We start from the raw sequence: 23,227 nt of genomic DNA on the forward strand, positions 1-23,227 counted from the left end.
CATAGTCCATATTCCATGACCCCCCAATAAAAATACGTTTTGCGGATAAAGGAAAAATACATTGATTGTGGTAGCTATTTTCATTCTTCTTATGAATACACACATAACATTTAAATACAAATACATTTACAATTGAAAATTTTCTCTACATATACAAAATATTTTATTTAAAAATAGGTGAAAAAAAAAGAATAAATTGTTGTCCTTAGGTTCGTTAGCTTAGTAAACATAATTTATGCGCCAGCGGCAGCGGAAGCAGCAGCAAAAAGAAGACCGAATTCACTCAACACAAATGAAAAATTAAGTATTCTTTAAAATGGCTATGGTGATCGGGAATTAAATTCTTCAAGTAAGCAGCCTTTTTTTCTGTTTCCCATTTCTAAATAAGAAGACAATATTTCTCAGACGAGACAGAGTATTGCTCAGTAAAAACAACTTGAGGTCGATTTCATTCAGTTTTAACTCTGCTTCAGATTTCTTCTCATGATTAATATTTTTACACGCAATATCAATAAATTTATTCCTCACAGAATTGAAAGGAGAAGTCAAAGCTTTATTTAGAACTATTATTACATGCCCATAAATATTTTTAATGTTAGTCGTACATTTAAAAGCAAATTGAATTTAGTTAATCTCCCACATGTTCCTCTCCTCTTTTTTTTTTGTAACTTTAAAAGTTTCTTCAATTAATTGAGTTGCAAAATGAATTTTTGATTGATTTGATCGATACCGCCTTCTTTTTTCAGTTTCGTGCACTCTGAAATCTGATTTTGATTTGGAGTTCAATTTCAATAACTTCTAACGCACACGGGTATTTAATATTGGTTGTATTGGATTGGTATTAGAGAATTGCATATATAACGCGCTTTGTGCTAGGGGTGGCTTGGTGTTCTGCTCGTGGATTGCATCGATTTATAGTCCGAGATATCGCTACATATATCGTCGAATATAGGTTGTCGGTTGGCCTCTACGTTCACGTAGCTTGTTTTCAAAATTCGTTGTGTTCTTGTGTAAAAAGAGATCTCAAAACAAAAGCGAACATTGCTGATTTCTTGATTTCTCGATTTCTCGGTTGTCTCATGGTGGTAAGTAAGTTTGGTGTTCTAGTGCTGGCAAAAGTCCAGGAAAAAGTTGGGGACTCGTAGACAGGGATTCGAATATTGGTGGGGAGTTAGCTGAGGTTGGTTCATTGCCCAACCGTCATAGAGCTTAATAGTTAAACTACAGATCGGCTCGTTATTTGTACGCGGCTACGTGTATCCGTATCTGAATCGCTACATCTTAAATAAGTATATGTATTTCCGATCCGGCATCGGCTGGTAATTATAGCTAGATATCTTGTATAATTGTATATATAGACAGAGAATAGCGAACATTATTGCTCAGACCCATTAGAATAGTTGTCGGCTGCTCCTGACGATGCTCCTCCCAGACGTGGCAACCGTTTGCACTGTTTTATTAATATGGTGTATATATTTCATAATATATAATATTGGTGTTTTGCTGTTGCTGCTTGAAGACTAATAGTTAACGGGGCGGCGACCACGCGGCTTTATCTTCTCGGATATCTGCCACATCTCCTCCTCGCCCATAAAGTCCTTGAAGTTATCAAAGAAGCGTATAATGCGCTCGTTGCGTCGAAATGGATAGGCACTACGTCAGAAACAGAAGAAAAATGTTGCTCGTGATCAATGGAAAAAGTGAGTGAAATTGAAATAAATTACCATTTCTTAAAACGTTTCATGTTGTCAATTATGTTGTACTGCTGCCAGCGCTTAGAGAAGTTAATGACGCCCTTGGACAGGTAGTCCTGGTTGCCCACATGCACAAACGTTAGATCCTGCAGAATTAGGCCGCTGAAACAAACAAATTTATTAGCTTTGGCTTTTGGGATTTCAAAGAACATCAGAGCATCATTCTTACATGTAGGGTATGCAGGGCGGATTAGTTTCGGCCAGCGCCTGTCGATAGGCGCGAAAACTGGAGCTGGAATCGATGAGGGCGCAGAAGGATCCCACCTCCTCGGTGATGCCTTTTTGCCACTCCAATCTGCAGGACAAATAAGTCGTATAACAATAGCTTTAAGAGGACGAAACACCTGGGCAGAAAGACCTACCTTCGTATGGGACCCGAATCGAGGGCCGACAACAGCGCCAGATACGAGTTGTAGTTGTTCATCTTGCGTAGATGCTTCATGATTTTGATGAACTTGTTCACATGCTTCTCCCGCTCCTTGGCATCCTGCAGTCGCAGGATTTTGGAGCGCGCCCAGTAGGACATCTTGTTGAAGTGCTCGGTGAATTTGTTAAGGTTGGGCGACTTCTCCTCGCACTGATCTTTGGCAAATAGTAATACTTCGGGTATCTCGATCTTCGTGAACAGCTCCGCATCCAGCAGCGTCATCTGTTCGGCAATCTCCAGCGACTTGAGGTCCAGCAAGCTAGGCTGGTTTCCTCCACCACCTGCACTGCAACCACCACTGCCGGCGATTCCCGTTCCGGGGCCACCACCGGCTCCGCCCAACTCACCGACAAAGCCATACACCTTGGGCTCCTTGTACAGCGTCACCTTTTCCACGAACTTGTTGCGCAGCAACTTGGCCAGGTACAATTGACCAGAGCAAACCAACTGATAGACGAACTCCACCAGCAGGCTCAACAGTTGGCTGGTAAGATCCGTCGACCTGCATGGTGAACACAATGATAAGCAGGTATGTAGATTTATGTGCCACCTGATTGCTTCAAACATAAGTTATTCAAATTGTGGCTAGGGAACTCACGTTAGATCGTTGACAACTCGGACCAGCAGCGCAAAGGTCTCCTTGGCGGCCTTCTGCTTGTTGTCCTGCACTTGACAGAAGAAGTATGTGTAGCGATGGGTCAGCTTCTCGATCACGTCGATCGGCTGGATGAAGGTGCGAAAGGTGGTGATGAAGGCCTCGCAGAATGCTGCACGAACGGAATGGAAATTGACAGAGACAACAGAGGAGTTGGGTAAATGACCATGCGAATGAGATTTGGTATGTTTGTGCTGCTTCTGCTTGCGCTGCGAATGCCTACCATTATCGGCGACCTTCTGGACACGGCTGGCGTGCACGATGAGGGCGTCGATGTAGCCGCCTTTCACCTCGGGCCCGTCCTCCTCTCTCTTCTTGAGTATCAGGTACCGTGTGATGTTGACCTCTTCCAGCATGTTGATCAGCATATCCGCTCGCTCCGCCTCCGCCTCCGCTTCATCGTCGGCGTTCTCTGGCTTACCCGCCTCGTGCACAGCGACCAGTGGTCGGGACTCCGCCGTTGGCTCCTCCTGCTCCTCAAGCACTTGCGACGTGGTTATCGGCTGGTCGGCATTGCTCGCGTCCTCGCTCATCTTCGTCTCGCCGGGCAGCTGATGCGAGTGAAAGTAGAACGTCCGTACATCATCGACCGCGCTCACATTCTCATTGCTGTCCAGCACGGGCGAGCGGGGCTCCGGCATCGCGTCCTCGCTGCCCACGGCATCGTTCAGCTCCTCGCATACGGTGGCCATTCGACTGTCCGGCCTGCCCGTCGACCCATTCTCGCCCAGTGCCGGCTTTGGACTCGGCGGCGGCGTGGTCACAATGATGGGCTGCAGCGTGGGTGATGCCACCATGCTTGTCGCCTTGCGCTGCTTGTAGTTCTTTGGCGGCAGGGCAGGCGGTATCTCGAGCTCCGGCGACAGCTCCTTGCTCATGGGCATGATGCTGCGAAGGAGGCAACAAAATGAGGTTAGCACGTATTGCGGCGAAGTGGCTGCTAGATACAACTTTACTCACTTCATGGTCTGGCTGTGCGAGATGTTGCGACTTATGTTGCAGGCGTGCATCGTGTGACGGTGCTGCTCAATGGATCGCGTGGACGCCGAGCAGATTTCCATGTACGCCAGAACTGTGTGCGGTAGTTAAGGGAAAATCGTTAGCAACATTCACTTCAGTGGCCGTGGACAGTAACCAAAACTAAGCCGATCGATCGATCCTTGGACCCCCCATCCCGAAGGTCTTTGTCTGTTCGCCAGAGCTACAGGAATCGCAACATACAACACAGCACAACGAGTAACAGGACTGGATAGTAAGTAACACAGAGCAGGACATAGAGCGGGTGGGTGGGCATCGGGTCGTTGGACTGGAGGTACTAGCTCTGGACGGACACAGTGGGTTAGGCGGAGCGAAATGGAAGCCAGAGAACTGTAACGTAGCCTAGTACTAGAAACGGAAACTGCAAACAGGTGGCTGCTGGGGCGCCAAGTCAATACCAAAGCGGCGCAGCAGCAAAGTTAACAGCAGAGCAAATAGCCTATAGCCTATAGCGAACTCGAAATGCTCTTTCTATCATGGGTTTTAAATGTCCATTAAATGGATGGCAATAGAATAGAATAGGTGCAAGGTTTTGAATGTTTTGTTATGAAGTATTATAAATAGTCAAACATGGAATATTCCCATTTTGTTGGGCCAAGGAAATCATTGCCCAATGGTAAATGGAAATAAAGCAGAACTTTACCGAACGGAGTGTCATTCAATGCGGAGGGAAAAAAGAGCATTGCGAGCTTTCCAAGGGCGCCGCAAAAAGTTTGTTTCGTGGGTGATTTTGTATTGTTTCGTTTTTGTTTGGCATTTGGCAGCAAAAGTTGGCTTAGTGTTTTTGTTTCGTGTTGGTCCTCTAGTAACACACACAGACTTACCCGAAAAGGCCACACTTTGAAACACTAGATGTTGGTTGGAACGATAATTTAGATGGGTTAGACTCTTGCGTACAACAATTTGGCAAACTTTCTTGTCGCCAGCATTTCTAAGGGGTTTGCGATAATGCGGGTATGTGCTATAAATAAAATGGTCTTAAAGAAACAAACAAATCTCGAAAAACGGACTGCTCTGCCTGGCTACCCATACAAGGTGATGACTGACTGACTGATTGGCTGATTGGCTGGTTGACTGATTGACTGGTGGACTGATTGACTGACTAATTGGAGGTCTGATTGTTGTGGTGTTTCTGTTTCGTCTGATTTTGTTTGGGTTTTAGCGATGGAGTAACCTATTAAATGGAGCTGATGGGATGGATACCGCAACGGGAGGACGGTGATAAAAGAAACCCTTGATATGCGCTCAACAAACACCCATTAACTTACCGCTCGGCCTGGCCTGGGCGGTTCCAAAAATGACAATAAAATGATATAAAAGTAATGTACATAATTTACATAATATACACAACAAAAAACACACACACGGTACGAGATGCAGAACCAAACCAAATCGAAAAACGGGGGGGAAAAAAAAATAAGAAAGAAAAATAGGGAGAATCGATGTAAATAAAGTGTGCATCGTGGGCAAACCGACTTACTGTGCTTTTTCTTCATGGGCAGCGGCGGTGGCTCCTGGTCCAAGTGGCGCTGATCGAACGCACTGCAGCTGCCACTCCCCGCCAGCTGGAGGCGGGGCCCTTCGATCAGGCTGTGGTGCTTGGAGTGCCACTGCTGCAGCTGCCCGGCGGACGCGGTGTGCGGATGGTGATTGAGGTGATGGAGCGGCGACAGTTGGCGCAGCTCGGCCACCTCTGACTGGCTGCTCCGGTGGCTGGCCCAGCCGGAGGAGGACTGCGCCTCGTCCAGCTCATCGCCAACAACGGGCGACTCGTGGCGGGTTAGGCTGCTCCGTTGGGTGCTCTTTGGCGGCAGGGCGGGCGCCAGGTCGGCCGGCGTCGTCGTCTGCTGCTGTTGCTGCTGCTGCTCCAGTTCGCTGCTGCTGCTGCCGTAGCCGGTGGTGGTGCTGCTGCTGGTGGTTGTGGTGGTGCAGCTACTACTGCTCGAAGATATATGACGCTGGCTGTGCGACACTGACTGGCTAATCTGCTGGTACTCGCTGCTGCTGCCGACCGCCGTCGACTCACTGATGCTAAACGCAATCTCCGAATTGCTGCTGGACGACTTCGTGGAGGACTGGATGCTGTAGTCTGTCGTCTGTGTGGAAGTGCGAAACTCGCGCATCGACACGAAACCTGCCGATGGAAGGAGAGTGTTAGAAATAGTCCAAAAGTGCAGACCTCGTTGTGGGTAATAGGAAGCCAAAACCAAGCGATAATTAAATAATAAGCCGAAGAAAAGCTGTGGAAAGGATCAAGGGGAAGGCGGGAGGATAAAGCCTACTATTTACAGCATCTATTGATGAGTCTGGACAAACATAGATACAAAAGGCCAAACGATGAATTGGGAGGGGATTCATTGGCCGTGCAATAGATACAAAATAATAAGCGGGATTTTAAGTACGATGATAGATGTTCTGGGTACCCGATTCGTTTGAGTGGCGATTGCTGTTAGTTTCCCCGCCACCAGTCGCTGCAGCAGCTGCGCCTTCGGCTGCTCCTCCAGTTCCACCAACAACACCACCACCAACACCACCAGTCGCAGGTGGTGTCTGCATTTTGTCCTCGATTGCGGCGCCTGCGTAACCGGTGGATTCTGTACGGAATTCGTTGATTGGGGGGGCCACCACTTGAGTTGAGCAGAGTGAGGGAAGTGGCGAAGCCTTGCGGCAATACTCACTGTAGCTGACCATCTTGTCCATGTCCTCGTCCATCATCGTTGGCATCTTCGAAAACGAGCTCAGCTGCTGCTGGCGTTGCTGTTGGTGGTCCTCCTCCTCGCGTGAGTGATTCAACGCCGAGTCAAAGGAGCACTGACTATTCTCATCCGGTGACCGCGACCGCACAGATAGGCTGTGGAAGATGCGAAAGGTACACCAATTAGTGATTGCTAATGGATCCCTAGTCTGCAAGTCACTTACCGATCCACGCCATAGTTCAGCAGCGAGATGTTGGAACTGCAGTCCAGGTCCGAGTTCAGGCTGATATTATGGGACTGGGCGTAGGGCAGCGGACTGGCCTGATTGGCCCCCACAGCACCAGCAGGTGCGCCCGGCTGGCTGCGTCTCTTGGGCGGCAACGGTGGCGGATTACTGGCCCTGTTGGGTAGCGGTGGCTTTGGCGGTGGACTCGTGTCGCGCAGGATGCTCTCGGTGCTATGGGAGCCGCGCATGGGGTTCACATTGTGCTGCTCCAGTATGTCGCGCTCCTTGGGCGTGAGTGCAATGTCCGGCAACGAAGTTCGCTGGGCAGCTGATTCGGCGGCTGAAACGCGCATGATGCCAGTGCCGGGAACACTCACTCCCGGCGAGGCGGTGACCGCACCCATGATCTCCGCCGCCGCTCCAATGCCGCCCAAACCAGATCCACCGTAGCGAAAGGCGCACTGATCCTGCTCCTTCAGTTTGCCCTGCGCCAGCGTAACGAGATTCTGTGCATGAACATGGATGGAATCGTGGAATCGTTCTTGTTAGGAAACGTACCGTGTGTATAAGCAAAGTTAGTAGGACTCACCCGCACAGCATCCTCCAGCAGATCAATGACTTCCCGCACATTCTCGTTGCTCAGGGAGGCGCACTCGCCGCTGTCCTCGGAGAGCATCACCTCGTCGCAGAGCTTGATGAGCTTGCCCAGGCTCTGGTAAACCTGCTGTGTGGCGCAGCTCATGATGGCACTGTTTTCATTCAGGGTGTACGTTTGGATCACTGCAAAGCAAAATGATCATTTAGCAGTGGATACAATCCGAGGGAGCCGAGGAAGTTGAGGAGTAGATACTTACCGGAATACATGCTGGCTATGGTTTCCAGAATGACCGTTCCGTTTCCGGGCAACACCTCCAGCTTCTTCTTGAGTATGACATCCCGGAAGTGCTTGAGCGCGTTCGAGATGTCCTTGACGTGCGTCTCCAGAGTTTGGGTGGAACGCTGCACCTCCTCGGTGGTGGGCGCTGCCTTTGAGCCGTGCTTGGTCCGCGGACTGTGCGGCGAATGGGAGCGACCCAGTGTGTTGTTGGTGGTGCGCATCAGGGAAATCTTCTCGATGAGGTCGTCCTTAAAGGAGCGCGCTCGGCGTGCTAGCTTGGTGCCCTTCAGACTGTTCTTGTGGCCCGAGGATCCGGCACTGGGTGGTGCCGGTGGCACTCCACTGCCACCACCTGCTCCACCTGCTCCCCCTGCTCCTCCCACCCGACTAGATCCTGCGGGCGTGCCCTGCAGCTGCTGGTGCTGCGTGTGATGGTGCGTGGGTGGTGGCGGAGTGCAGGCGGTGGAGTAGCTGCCGCTGTTGATGCTGTTGTTGCTGCTGCTGCTGCAGCCGCCACCGCCCACTCCGATGCCACTGGAACAGGCGCCGGGCGTGGATGGAGAACTGATGCTGCCGTCTGCAAGAGAAGGTATTTTGAGCACTTTATTAATTCATAGGCATTATATAACAATATATGTGTGAATGATAGCAAAATACGAGTTTCATAAGATTCTACATATATGTTTATAGCATTGGATCAGTCTTTCCTGTTCGAGCCGCATTCTTGAATGCCAATTTGAAAATCAAAAGTTGCCCCATTTGAAACCACAATCTTTTGCAATATATGGCAATGTAGGTTTCGTTTCGTACTTTTCATCATTTGGTTAAGTAAGACGAATATTTTAAGGTCATTCTACAGTGGCTAAGCTAGCTGCAAAATTGAAAATCTTTCAGAGTTAGCCAAAGATCTTGAATGATGTATCATTGCCCCTTTGCAACGCAATATATATATACTATATATACATATATACCCTTCTCATTCGAATCTTGAAACGTGTATACTTAAAAGTGGAATAATTACAGCTGAAATGGGCATATGTAATACAAATTCCTAGCATTCCCATTTCGGAATCGTTCATGCGAGCACAATCATTTTCATTTCGGAACTTTGTAAAGAGCCAAAAACCGAGAAACCGATGAGCACCACCCACCAAGCGAAAAGCCCGGCGAGTAGCTTTCACTTACGGCACACCGCATTCTTGAGCGGCACAGGTGTGTCCATCTCCATATCGAACTCCCTATCCACGGTCACATCCACATCCATCTGCAGGGGAATCGCTGGCGTTGATAGCGCCAATCGTGCCAGCTTTTTGTATTTGCGACGTCTGTGGAATTTGATGCTATGCAACGTGTTGCCGGTGGCACTGATGCTGTTGCAGGTGCTGCTGCTGCTGCTGCAGTTGCAGTTGCTGCTGCTGCAGTTGCCATTGCCATTGCTGCTTGGGCTATGATTGTTGTTGGAGTCGCGCGGCGACCACGACTGCCGCTGAGTCTTCCAAAGACGATGGTGATTGTGATGGTGATGATTATGATGATGATGGAGTCGGTGCTGATTATCATCATCGTGGCTGGCACTGCTGGGATACGGATTCCGATTCGGTTTCGGACTCGGACTCGGATGCGGTGGCAATTGCTTGACCGTGTACGAATAGAAATGCCAGCGGTCGGCCAGCGCACAGTCGCTCAAAAAAGATTCATCAAACTGCGGCATAATGTTGCATAATGGCAGCAGCAGCAACAGCAACAGCAACAGCAACGACAGCAACACGCATAACAACAATTTGTTGTGGCTTAAATATGCCTGGCCAAAACACACACACACGTTGTTGGCCCAACTGATTTCTCCAAATAGCGATAAGCGATAGCAGCAACATCGGTTTGTATAAGATTGTTGTTTTAAGCGATTGATTACAACATCAATTCATTTTTCTGTTTCGGCATGTTTTAATGTTTTACATTGATTATTTCACTTCCAGTTTGCAGTTGGATTTTCGGGAAAGTTTTGACCACTGATAAATGCTACATCCGATGCGGAAGTAGACTTAAATGCTTTCTGATCATGTTCTTTTGCTTTTGCAAGCACTCCGATGGGCAATTTAAGCGATTACCGATTCTAGCTTTCTTTGGCCGCCGCAAGAATTATTCAGATACTTGGTTGAACTGAAATATCTGTAGTAAGTATCTCAGATTACTTCAATTGGCCGTAGTGATTTCCGTATATTATTTTCTTAATGTTTAAAGGCTATCAAGCCCTAATTTCCGTTTCTTACTGCTCTGCACGATTGTAGTAAATTGAACGTAATCAACGCCAAAAGCCACTTGTCTTTTGCTTTACGTATAGTTCAAGTGCGATTTCCGCAATTTTCCCAATAGGTTTCCATTCACCAGCACACTTTGGCACTTTGACGCTTTTGCATTTTTGAACTTGAAATATCAACAGGCTGACTGGTACAATCGCCGATAAGCGATAAGCACACACTTTGCTGCACTTCCAGTGCAATTTCTTTCACTTTCAAGTGCAATTTTCTGCGCTCGTTTTTCTTTTTGATTTTTCACCACCATCCATCCATCTCGTTGTCGCACCGCCCCCGCAGTGGGCAATCTATCTGGTTGGCCTCTGGGTGAGATGTTGATTAAATAAATCACAAATAAAGATGATTATATTTAGATGCTGGCGCTCTGTCGTTTCTGATGTTTCTGCCGCTGCTGTCGTCAGCTGTCGTCGTAGTCCGTTCGCGTTGCCGTTGCCGTTGTCGTTGTCGACTGGAAAGCGCACTGAACTATGAAAATCCGCAAACGGGCAAAGCAAAAGACGACCGACCGACCGACCAGGCGGCAAAAGCGAGTGTCCGAGTCTTGGAGACCCGCTAACCGGCCAACGGCAATGGCAACACATTAGCAATATAGCCATATAGCCATATAGCCATATAGCAATAGCAGCAGCAGCAGCAACACGAGAGCCGCCGAGGGAAAAAAGAGCCCCAAATGGCACTTGCCCACCTGGCAATCGCCCTCTCGCCATCTCACCATCTCTCCTGATCTCTCCTGCTGCTCTCGCCACATCGCTCTTTCTCGCCAAGATTCATCAAACAAATCGCACATATTCATTTTCACATCACTGCTAATCCAAATGGGCTACAATAGTATCCATTCAATAAGGTTTCGCAAATCGAATTTAAGTATTCAATATACATATATATTCTCGAAGATTTTATGACTTTGCCACTTTAAGCTGACAAGTTCTTTTTACTGTTTTTACTTGCAGGTACACCCCCTTTCTCGCTGTGCAGCCCGCGGTTTGCGGCTCTTTTTTGCGCCCGGGAGGCTGCTCTCCATCCGCAGAGCTCTCCGCCAATTATCAATCAGCTGGCGCACCTGGAATGGAGCCGCAGGGGGTGAGGGGGCGGCAAAGGGGGCCAAGGGGGCCAAGAGACATGAAGACGCCGGGCGGATTTCTTCAATTTGCAAGTGCCGCTCGTGACTTGCCTTGGAAATGAACTACTGGCTGCTGCGCAAATGGGCGAAAATCGAAGGCGTCGCCAAAAGTGAGTACAGCAAGAAAATAAATATAAAAAATATCTTAAGCATAAGCATGCAAAGCAACAAAGCAAGACAAAAATCCCCAGTAACTGAAATGTATATGGAAAGCAGAAACAAAACAAAAAATCCAAGTGGATCGGGTTAGCGGCTAAAAGAAAGGCCATCATTGTCCCGAGCGGAGAGCTAGGTGCATGGCTATGGGTGGAATCGATAGCTTGGGTTAAGGTTAAGGCCAAGCTGAAATCCTGGCCAAAGGCGCAATTTAAATAGAATAAAGCTTGGCTGGGTCCAGTGAAAGGTTCGAGTATCAAGGCCATAGTTTGTTGTCGTTAATAGGACTTTAAATTTAATTCCGGATTATAAACTGATATACAAACTCATGGAATTGCCTGAAAAATATATCTATTTAAAGCTACTAATGTACATAGTATAAACTACAGTCATGTATATGTGTTCATCATAACATGAGTTCTATCAGAATTAGGCTTGGATTCCAAAAAGTCGAAAACATTCTGAAGAAAACCAGAAACAACGAAGCTTATCGTGCATTGTTTTTCATACAACATTCCAGGAACTTGCAATTGCAAAAACATTTCAGATTCTGTTCTGACCTACTGCCCGAAATGGGTTTTGTTTTCGGGCATCTTTCGCAGCGCCACCCACTCCAGTGCAAAGTAGCAGCAGTCACGTTCACCCAATTAATTTGGCACACCGCACAAATGGTAAATGGTAAATGGGAAGGCAGGCGGGCAGGCGCAGACCCCAAAAACCCAACCAAACCCGATATCACTTGGCGGCGACTCCAATCTCGCCGAGAGTCGAGTGCCACTTTGCATGATTAGGAAATTGGATCAGGCAACGGACCCAGCGGGTTTGGTTTGGTTTGGAGCCGCCGAGCGGGTTGGACGAGTCGCGCCGAGTCGATCAAGAGGTGATTTCGATTCTGGTTCTGGCCAAAAAGAAGACAAAGCCCAAAAAGAAGGCACACACCAAAAGAATTCGGACAGTGCATCTTGGCAATAAGGAAACAGACAAGTGTTTTGTTGACATCTTCAAATATTTATATAGATACTGATATAACTTGGGTTCAACATGTTTACTTCTTCGTAAAATATCAATATCACCGACATATGTACTTCCAGTGGGTTTTAGATTGAGTTATATGCGATGCCACTTAGCGACGCTTCACTGTACAGCAGCAAACTGGGCTAGGCGGATTCAAAGCAGCTGTCGTCAAATAGAGAAATAAAGGGGTTGGGAGGAGGAGTGGACACCGAATTCGGTAATTGGCACACCCGATGAAGTCGACGATGATGAAGATCGCTCATAAAATCAGCGGAGGCATCAGCGCAATGCCATTGGCTCGCGTTTATATGCAAAGTCCTCGGGGGACCGCAAACTTGACCAATATTCGCGAGTGTCGCCCCTCAATTTCCCGACCAGTTTCAATGTTGCTGTTATTGTTATTGTGCAGTGAAAACAAATATTCAGTGATCAAGATTTGATATGTTGCTTATGCCTTATGGCATTTAGGAATCGAGCCATGCTAATCAACCCGTTCTCAGATCGATTTGAAGATGAAGTTCTATGTGGAAGACTAACGTGTTTGATTGGATAAAGTTTGGTAGAATATACAGACGGCAATGCGCCAGAAACACCGCATTTGCACAGTGTATCTTCAACCAGTTTGAAGATGGAGATAGGGAGATGGCGATAGAGAGACTGAGAGTAAGCCTATTAGCGGGAGCAGCTAACAAATCGCGAAATGTAAGGCGAAAATAAAGCCAAAACCGCACAAAATGTGAAATGCCGACTGAATGAGCAGGGAAAACAACAGCAAATAAATAAAACAACAGCCGAGGAATTTCTGTTTGCCTTATGGAATGCTATGCTTTCTAACTGCTGCGATCGCGATAGTTCCTGAACATATAAACACACGTAACATATGTCTGTCCATACACAAATGTTCATACATATAAATTAGGCTGCCCTGCACGCACATGGGCGCCCAACAAAATAATTTAAAAAAAAAACAAAAAAAAACTAACGAAACTCTGCCCCACATTGAGTAGAGCAATCAAAATCGGGTAAATGACATAATCTGTTGGAAAACAAAACAGAAGCAGCAATTTCCATGCAAATTGTCCATTAGGCGCAACAAAAACACAATCTCAAGTAGTCAAATCAACTAAACGATTGAAGCTGAAATGTGGTAGGCATTTGCTTACTGTCGCATTAATTAGTGTAGCAATTTAACTATTTAACTGGTCATTAAGGCAATGTTTCAATGAACCAATGAACCCAAACAGCACGTGTCAAAATAATAACATATTTACTACTACTGTAGTTATTAGATCTAGTTACCAACTGCACTTGTGAACTGTAACTACTGACTGACGGTCGAAGGCAAAGTAAATATTTGTAATCATTTGTTTTCAGCTGAGCACTGTTATCTTGACCGCTGCTGTGGATGCACAGCTAATGCCTGTTAATGCCATGTTAACTTTTCAGCTGCTAATACAGCCGAGCACATGCTAATTTACATATGTACATATATATATAGCGAAATGACCAATTTTGGTGATCAAATCGGCTGTGTTTCACAGCACAAAGGCACTCATTTGTGACGCACCGCAGTTGTATTTGCAAATGAGCAATTGTATGTCTTTGGGATGGATTTTTAAGCCGCCATTCTGCGTTGTAATAATTGATTTTCTATTTTTTGATTGCTTTTTGGATGGGAAGCATAACGAGTTTTCCCCCAGTGCAGTTGGCAATCAGGTGTGTCTATAAAGGGCTCATGCGGCTTCCATTTCATTTGACAGCCACTGATTTATGCTTGGGCATGGGTCATCAACTGATCACGACTGGTTTTCATGCCGGTAAAATGCATCGTATCAAATGCATAATATCCACACACCTACACGTGTGGGCGACATGTGGTGCACTGAGAGAAATTGATCGCCTTTCTTTTACTAATTACCTTAATATCTTTAGGTGTAACTTCCTTATGTTGTGGGTGTGTGAATGGAAACTTATTTAACATTTGTTCATTGCACCCATGAAAACCAAACATACTCCACCCCTCTCCCTCCCCTCTTCCCTGGCATCGATGACGTCACTCGCAGGTGCTGTCATCGCAAAAGTATGTGCATTTGTTTCGCTGTGTACGACTGTGCGATTTGTGCGATTTGTTGGAGAGAACTCGATTGGCACCCACTGCGTATGAGCATTATTCCCACCGCATCAACAATGCCATCGAATTACAATGCTGAATTACACATCATGGCGCTTATGGGCTGAACTCTCTTCTCCGTCGATTACTCACTCAAGAATTGTCGCTTCGCCCTTTTTGTTGTTGTGTATTTTGTGCTGTTTGTGTTGTTTGGTTGTAGCTAATTTTCCAACCGCTGTATATTATTTAACTTTTCACCCCGCGCAAACGAACGAAAACGGAAAGCACACGCCTAAATATATGCGGCCACTTGAGTTCCGATACTTATTCTTATATATATTTTTTTGGGGTTCTGTAGTTTCTTCGCCGATGGAGTGCGTCGTTAAACGGCCCGTTCGTCCGTTCCCGGCAACGGTTAGATAACTTTTGAACAGCTCGTCGTCATAATTAATAATGCGCTGCAAACAAACAGCCAGCCAGAAAAAAAAAAAAGCAGCGACAACACAACTCAGGAATGGCACAAACAAAAAACAACCAAGTCGATGGAAAACGGAAAAAAATACAGAAATACGGAAAGAAAACTCTCAACGCAGCGTAAACGAAAACGAAACTACAACATTTCTCGACGCACTGAAAACAAAAGCTCTGCTCAAATCGAGATTCAAATTCGAACTACAACTTACGAATTTGCAAAATGCTCTTGGGTATCCCAAATTTTCGACACTCATTTGTCAGGAAGCGATAAGCCACATATAATGAATAATCTTATGGTGCATAACTTGATCCAAAAGTAATTCTAGTAATTTTGGTTTTAAGAAACTCTTGATTCATTATTGACGCACCAGAATATTTTTAGTGATATATGACAATGTTCAAGTACTCATCACTTAAAAAGAACACCACATCTTGCTTGTCCGCTGTTTTAAGAACTTTTCACAGAATCCAGAATCGCATTCTTTTCTCGCCATGTAGAAAAGTGCGTGACCTATTTTACTTATTGTTTCCCGTTTATTAACACATTTCACTGCTCATTCCGGAATTATACAAACTGATTTCTTGTTGATGTAAGAACAAGAATAGCTGGCCGAACTCCAAACTCTAGATACTGGTTTGTTTATACCTTGAAACGACCGCCTTTTTTCTCCGTGTATAAGGGGTATAAGGGGTATTTGGGCTTTTGTTTTATTACTTTTGAATGCCTACCACATAAGCAGGGAAACCGAGCGACAAACGAAGCGAGGCTGAGAAGCCCATAGAGAATTGGGAGCGATGACGATGACGGCACAAAAATGGTGACTACGCCGATGACGTCGGCTGTGCGTGAGAGTGTGTGTGGGAGTGTGTGCCAGTGTGTGCGAGTGGTGTGGGTGTTTGGGTGTCGCCCACTACTTCCAAAACTGGCTATGGTACATATGGAGCACAACAGTAAACTAATCTGCACTATATAATATAATTATAGCTTCAATCTATTTTTGTTTTTAAAAGTTTTAGATGCGGACCACGCTTGATTGCCGACTTTTTATGCTAACTATTCACCGAAAGTTGTGCAAATTAATCGCTTCAATAAATCTGATAATCAACCAAAGGGATAGGGCGGAGGGGGGTGAATGCCCTCCAATTAATTTGGATTTCTCAATTCTCAATGAAAACTCTTTCACTTTCGAATGGATTGGAATGGAATGGAATGGCTCGCTGAATGAAATCTTCAGTTCGATTCAAGCAGGTGGTTATTGTGCCGCTACAACTTATAGTAATAATAATAATAATGAAAAGTGGGGGGAATCGAGGGGGCTGACAGACTACAAACCGACTACAAAACAACTGCAACAATGTAACTGTCCAATAGACACGCTTCAGATGCGATACTCTTGACCAGAAAGCAAGACAGCCGCACAGATTGAAGAATGAAAGTTTCGCACCCCAGAAGAAAGTAGTGCGAGGGGGGGAAGAAAGAAAGATTGGGCGGCCAGGTGAACAATTATGACATAGAGCGTTGACGATATGGAAAACGAAATGAAATGAAGTCCATAGGAAAGCAAAAGTGCAGAATGGCAATTGTGTAAGTGAAAAGCACTGAGCACTGAGCACGAGGCACAAAGCGCAAAGCATAAAACAGTTTAAAGAAGCCCACAATCGAGTTGACATAAACAAACATTTGTGGGGGCAGCCAGAGGGAAAGCGGGAAAGTGCCATGTCATACGTGACCATAGATCCAACAATGGCCACCAGCACACAGGTATGTGAGCCCAGCCATCTAGCCAACCATCCAAACCAACCAAACCAACCAACTTACCAGTCAGTCAGTCAGTCAGTCAGTCCAGATTTCACTTGGGCGCCAATGGAAGCCCTCTGCCCACCTGTGACCACGCACCCAGCTTAAGTCCATCAAATGGTGGCCATTGCGAAGACATCTCTGCGCCTGACATTCCCAACCTTATCTCCTTTCGACCTCAACGCATTGCAAATGGTTTATTCGAAAGCATTTCTGTCCAGCTCGAGCTCAAGCCCGAGGGTTTCAAGAGCTAATACCTAGAGGTGCTTTCCACACTGCAGTTCCTGTACATGTACATGTGCACAGCGTGCAATTCATTGCAGCTTTTGCTTTTGCTAGGCATCTCCCATTTGTATGTATTTAAACGCTGGCCACATTTTCCCTTTAACTTGGCCGCTATCTCTTAATCGCCGCACGATTCAATTAAATAATTTTCAGCTCGGACGAGTCGAAAGACCATATATGCACATATACGCGTATGTACATATGTACATTGTGAAATTGAGGCATCTGTCGACGGGCACTCACTTGGTCAATTAAGATCTCATTGTGCCCTTCTCCTGCGGTAGCTCCATGGACGAATTAGCACGCAGGAGCCGCACCAAACAGACGCCCCCAACGGATTTTCCAGTCAAAGGTCAGGGTCAGGAGGCAGGAACAGCAATAGCAATAGCAACAGCAACAGCAACAGCACTACGAGCATACAAGAATAAAAAGCGAGGCAATCGAGTCAATTCCCGGTGGCCATTGCCATTGACCTGCCAACTCGCATCGCATGTCACTTATCAGCCGCAAGCGGACGCATATTATTCCCGGGAAGCGGAATCGAAATCGGAACTCTCCTTTGACCAGGATTCCCCTTTTCCATTTTCCATTTTCCATCTTCCATTACCCGTTCGCCATTTGCCATTTACCATTTACCATTTTCCATTCTCTATTCTCGATGCCTGATTCCTGTTGCCTGATTCCCGGCACACGCTTTGTGGACGCTCTGTGTGCTTCCGTTTGGTGTCCTGGCCACAAAGCCATCAATTCCCGACACTTGAGCTCCTTTGTTTGCCCCGAATGTGACAAACAAACGCACAAATCTCTTTTCAGTGCAAATGGAAAGTGGTACATTTTTTATATGTATTCCTCCCATCTCGGCTGAAAACTGAATTTAGTTTAGCAAACATGCAGTTTTCCATAGAATCATGTGCGTACTATTATTAGAATATCCCATAGTGCTAATGAGTGCAATATGGAGTTTATCACGTTCGGTTATTGATTTATGACGGACTTTGAGCTATTTTATATGTATGTATATAAATATTGAAATGTGGCCCAGTCGGATCATAAATCACCTAGTTCATTGCAAATCATCTATGTATGTTAGTACTAATATATATACAAAAAAAACCTTTTTTTTTGCGTGCAGTGCTATTCATTTATCGAAACCCAAGAGGCGGCAACAGGTGACCAGCAGTAGTCAGCAGTCAGCAGCTTCCCCCCTTTCTCCCAGTTAGAAAGTGCAGTGAAAGCCAACACGAAATTGTTCAATCAACAACAATTAGACAAAACCCTTTTCATGTTTATGGAATTCCCATTTACATTTGCATTTGCATTTACATTTCCATTTCCATCTCGCCAGTTGGAGAATGTTTTCATTCGTTTTCGCTTGCGCATGCCAAAATGTCGTTGGCAAACAACGCACATCTCATATATTATACCAAATATGTGTATATTTTATGATACTTCTATATCCCAAACGCTGGCAATCCCAGCAATGTGGACATGTGTTGACGCAGACATGGAGTCGGATGATTAGATTAGATACTACCGACTACTACTACCACTGCGCGCGATATCCGATCGGGCAAGGAACCCCAAACAGCCACTAATATATACCTAATAATACCTAATACGAGTAATACGAGTATCTGAGGACCAGTTGGCGGTACTCATTGAAACACTGGTATATGTTACTCGCAGCCCACGAAGTTAGATATTGTTACTGAAACACGGACTAGGTAGAAAGCAAATATTCTATATTCAGATACATTAGAGGATTTCCCAAGCGAATACTTTCGAATGAATAGCTGTGCAAGTGCATCACTGGCCTCGTTTCGTTTCGATTTCAGAAATGTAATATATCACAATCAGTACGTTGCTCAATTTATCGGACAAATTGATTCATCTTCGATCGGATCCGCGCATAAAGTGCCCACTATAGCCGCAGTGGATTCGTATTCGGATTTGGATTCGGATTCCGATCAATTTGGCCGATTATGTTCGCCTAATTTGAGGCAATTGCAGCTAGATGAAAATGATACAAATGATGATTTGCCCGTGGCCATTATTCTATTATCTCGACGAACTATCGCATTCCACAGCGCACTATCTCGATCTATCTGTGTATCTCTATCTGTGTAGCTATGTATATCCATACATCCATACATCCATCTCTATCTGACTGGCTCAAGGCCATTTACACATTCAACTGAACTGGAACTGAAAACTACTGGCGAACTGCAAGCGGAAAAATGAAAACTAGCAATTGTTTTGTTTGTTGCTTTTTGTCAGCGGGGAAATTGCACATGGAAAAATAATCATCACATATATCTATGCATATCTAAGCATATTGAGTTTTTACACCTGTCTTTCATCGATAAGAGCAATGATAAATTAGTTTGCTAACCCCTATTCGCTTCAAAAGTGAATGCATTTAACTATTGAAATCCCAGTTTTAGCATTGGTTATGTGTGTCTGGACAAAAAATACTCCATGATGATACCGATGATGATACTACTTGCCCAACCACTTGTAAATCCAGATAACGTGCCACAGTTCTGCAATATTTGCGAATTGTTAGTTAACACCTTGTTTAACTTTACTATCTGCAAACATAATTAAGCTACTAGGTTGGCTGTAAAATTGTTTGCCACCCGACAGCCACAGCCGACGAAATCTACTACTCACTACTATTTTCGTTTTGAAATGGAGTTATATGTATGTATGCTTATTATTATAGTATCTTGTGTGGTCTGAACGACGATGTTGTCTTTAATCTTCATACAGTTTTTCACAGTTCATGGATGATACGTACTCATACTGGTGGCTCCATTCAGGCGCTGACCGATCCCTGTCCCATTCGCGATGCCCGTCCCCGTCCCGGTTTCCATTCCCATCCCTGTGCCCAAATCCATCGCATCATCGGCACTGGCAGCGCGATTAAAGGGTCGCGGTTTGCGATTTTTGAAGCGCAGGCGCAGCTCCGTGTTGAGAACGCGCATTTTGTCGACGGGCGGAAATCGATGGGAATATATATATATACACTACAAACACTATATTTAACAACAAAAAAAAGCGGAGGAGGGGCTCTCTCTGGCCTTTTGCTATTGTTTAGCTCTAGATTTGGTTGGGGCGCGAGAACTGGAGCAAACGCATCAACGACTCCAACTCAATTTGTGGCCCGCATCGATCGCTTTTCGATCACTGATCACTGGAACACTCGAATAAAAAACGAAAAACTAAAATAGGCAAATGATTTGGGGGATCGGATCGCCCCTATATGTATGATATCACACTGCCTGCCTGCAAATCACGAGCTATTCAACGAACATTTATTCAACTTGACTCGATTTGTGTGTTATGTGCTATGTGTTTCCGTGCGCAGAGACGACAGGCACACACCGTTGTTGTGAAAATTTCGCGTGCGACTGACCGATCGCGCTGAGCCACCCAATTCAACCCAACCCAACCCAACCCAAAAGCCACACAACTAACCCAACAAAACCGAGTCAACCTACCATACCGCCGCACCAGCGAGCAGTGAGCAGTAAGCGGTAAGCGGCGAGTGGTGAGCGGTACGCGGTAGACGGTGAGCGGTAAAGCGATGAGCTGCGAGCGCACAACTTTTACAATCTAATCGCGAGACCACTGGGCAGAGCGCTCATCGCCAGATCTGACAGTCTAGCTACTTTCCCCGCCCCTCCAGCTGCCTTTAGCAACTCCTTGAACTATATACATAGTAGTGACCATACTATTGAGTGCTGTGGAGTACCATACGCCTAACTTTTAAGGCCACTACTCCACAAACTCCATACATCCATGGATAATACATTGCATAACTCAAGTTCTTGAAAGGAATAAGAGAGTAAACTCACCCATTTATCTAATTGAAAATAAAGTAATTGTGACTTTACTAGTTTTTATTAGTAACGATAATCTGCACTAGTTCCTTTCGAGTTCGCTAAACTGTTATAAATGGACTGCTCCTATTCAAAGGTGCGCGAGTGTGAGAGCCAGTGACCATTATTATCGTCAGGGGCTCTTATCAGCTTGATGGAAACATTCAAGTCAGCTGGCGGCTCTTTAAATTTGCACTCGCAAAAAAAAGGTAAACATCGAATGAGCTGAACACACACAGAAAGGCAGTCGTTGTCAAAAATTGGTTGTTTTCCTTCTAAACTCAAGTTAGCGGTCATGCAGAGTGGGCGACAAAAGTGCTGGCCAAAACAATGAAATCCACACAGAAAGTACAAATTAAATATTCAGCTGAAAAAAAAAGGGCCCAGATATTTAAGAATTCCCACTTGCTTAGCACTTATGTAAGTCAGTTAAACTGCCAAGGAAACACAATTGAAGGCGAATGAAAAGACGAATCCTTCAGAGGCCAAGTCTCTGGGCAGCAACAAGTTTCAATGCATTTCCCACGAAATCGGAGCTCTGCTCATTAATTATAAGCTGGCGTTGCAAGCAACCAGAATCAACAGGATAATGCTGGGGCAAAAAATGCAATTATAAATGGACACCAGAAAGCAGGAATTGTGTTTTCCACGAATTAATTAAAACGAGGGTGGGCAATGGAGTCAGCTGCGTGAAGGATTAATATACATTTTCGCCCACTTCACTTTCCCAGCGCTCTAAACGCTAGTTCCTAAAGCAATTGCATTTTCCAGGAAATCAAAATCCTTGGCGTTTTGTCGGAATCAACAGAATAATAGACATGAAGTGGTAAATCAAATAAAATATCACATGAAAACTGTCATTCGCAGAAATTAAATAATTAGTGCTTTGTATGTACATATGTACATATGTGGGCAGAAGTTCATAAATATAGTCAGCAAGGCGTATTTCAATGGAAACCCCACATTTGTCACACTTTCTACCATCGAGATTGGGATAAGTCCGTATTCGTAGTTAAAATACAAATATTTGGATTTTGTATCTAGTAAAATGTTGTGAGAATTCTTGCCTACTTTTCAGCTAAGCAAAAATATACTGATATATGTATGTATATTACTTGCAAAGGTCAAAATCGGTTAAGGATTTTTGGAGAATGTTTAATGCAATTAAAGTAAATGTGTGTATGCATGTATGTGCATAAGTGCTGTGCTTCATAAATGCTAGTCAATCAGGATTTTCGGAGAAAAGTTACTTAGTTAAACAAAATTCCACAGGTAAACAATAATCAAATGCAATCGGAAAGTTCCGGGAAATACTTAAGGAGCTTCCGCTTCTATATGGGATACAACGTGAAATTCTATGGGTTATACAAATGGAGTAAAGACAAGAGGATAAATTCCAATTAGGATGACAGCCTTTTTATCCAGGTTTCGAACCATGTGAATTTAGGAGGAGGAATTTTAGAGGAAAAAAACGAGAGAGTGTGTGGGAGCGGTGTTTTGGGTGCAGGGGAGATGCGAGGGGCAAAATGAAAATAGGAAGAGGAAATGGAAATGAAAATGTTTGCCTTCGCTTCTGGAGTTGTTCTTTCAATGTTTAACACTTCTGGATGAGAGGCAAATGCAACTGCAGCATCTAAAAGTCTAAAAATAGACTTGTTGACAGCTCCCAAAACGAGCAGCAGCAGCCACAACAACAAGAACAAAAACAATGAGAGGCGAGGGCGTTGCTGGATAAAGGGGGGCGGGGTGTAGGAGAAGCAGAGGGATTTGGGGGAACAGGAGCATGGGAAGAGGAGGAGGCAAAGGTATGTGTGTAAACGATGGAGGCGAATGCAAACGGTAAACTGTGTGGAAGATGGATGGAAAAGCCAAGGAGTCGCCATAAAAAAGGAGAGCGCTAAAGAGGGAAATACTGACCGATTTTCTGCAGTATATTCATGATGAGGCCGTGTGTTTTCGCCAGGATTCACAGATTTCCCTCTTGGCAATTTTCATTCTCCTTTTTCCGCAATGAAATTCGGTTCTTTTTGCTCATAGCCGCAAGCCATTAAATAAAATAAAAAACACTAAATTCTCTTTCTCTCTCACACGCACATTTTCGTTCTCCGATTGAGTAGTATTAGTATTTGCTCACACACACAGTACAGTATTTTTATTTGATATTTCGCCCCATCTCGCTCTAACTACACATATATGTATATTTAAATGTGCTTGCGATCCGCGCTTCGTATTCACTGGAATTCATTCGCACTCGCACTGCACTTTTGGCCGGCTCTCATTTGGACCAAAAAAAATAAAATATAAAAAAATAACAATACAATTTTAAACGCGCAACACAACAACAAAATGCGGTGACCGTCGCGCAGTGCTGCTAAAATGCTGCCCAAACAATGTGAAA

At 45.1% G+C, this 23,227-nt stretch overlaps 1 protein-coding gene across 16 annotated transcripts; it reads right to left on the reverse strand.

Annotated features, from left to right (window-relative positions):
- Positions 1–80: 80 nt before the first annotated feature.
- Positions 81–23,222, reverse strand: LOC122622995 (guanine nucleotide-releasing factor 2). Of its 16 annotated transcripts, XM_043801839.1 has the most exons (16): positions 8,859–10,523; positions 7,651–8,250; positions 7,386–7,576; positions 6,794–7,302; positions 6,553–6,725; positions 6,298–6,468; positions 5,355–6,008; positions 5,143–5,155; positions 4,699–4,835; positions 3,797–3,908; positions 3,060–3,724; positions 2,780–2,948; positions 2,117–2,683; positions 1,924–2,049; positions 1,725–1,856; positions 83–1,653 (listed from the first exon to the last, which is right to left on the reverse strand). In XM_043801839.1, the coding sequence occupies exons 1-16, from the start codon at positions 9,382–9,384 to the stop codon at positions 1,521–1,523; spliced, it is 4,878 nt and encodes a 1,625-aa protein (XP_043657774.1). In that variant the 5' UTR covers positions 9,385–10,523; the 3' UTR covers positions 83–1,520. The 16 variants fall into 16 exon arrangements, 15 of the variants coding, with proteins under 15 accessions (XP_043657772.1, XP_043657771.1, XP_043657777.1 ...); XM_043801837.1 differs by having other exon boundaries at positions 81–1,653; positions 2,780–3,724; positions 6,298–6,450; positions 8,859–10,525; XM_043801836.1 differs by having other exon boundaries at positions 82–1,653; positions 2,780–3,724; positions 8,859–10,524.
- Between the last annotated feature and the right edge of the window lie 5 nt (positions 23,223–23,227).

This window comes from Drosophila teissieri, chromosome X (assembly GCF_016746235.2).
Source record: "Drosophila teissieri strain GT53w chromosome X, Prin_Dtei_1.1, whole genome shotgun sequence".
Lineage (NCBI taxonomy): Eukaryota > Metazoa > Arthropoda > Insecta > Diptera > Drosophilidae > Drosophila > Drosophila teissieri.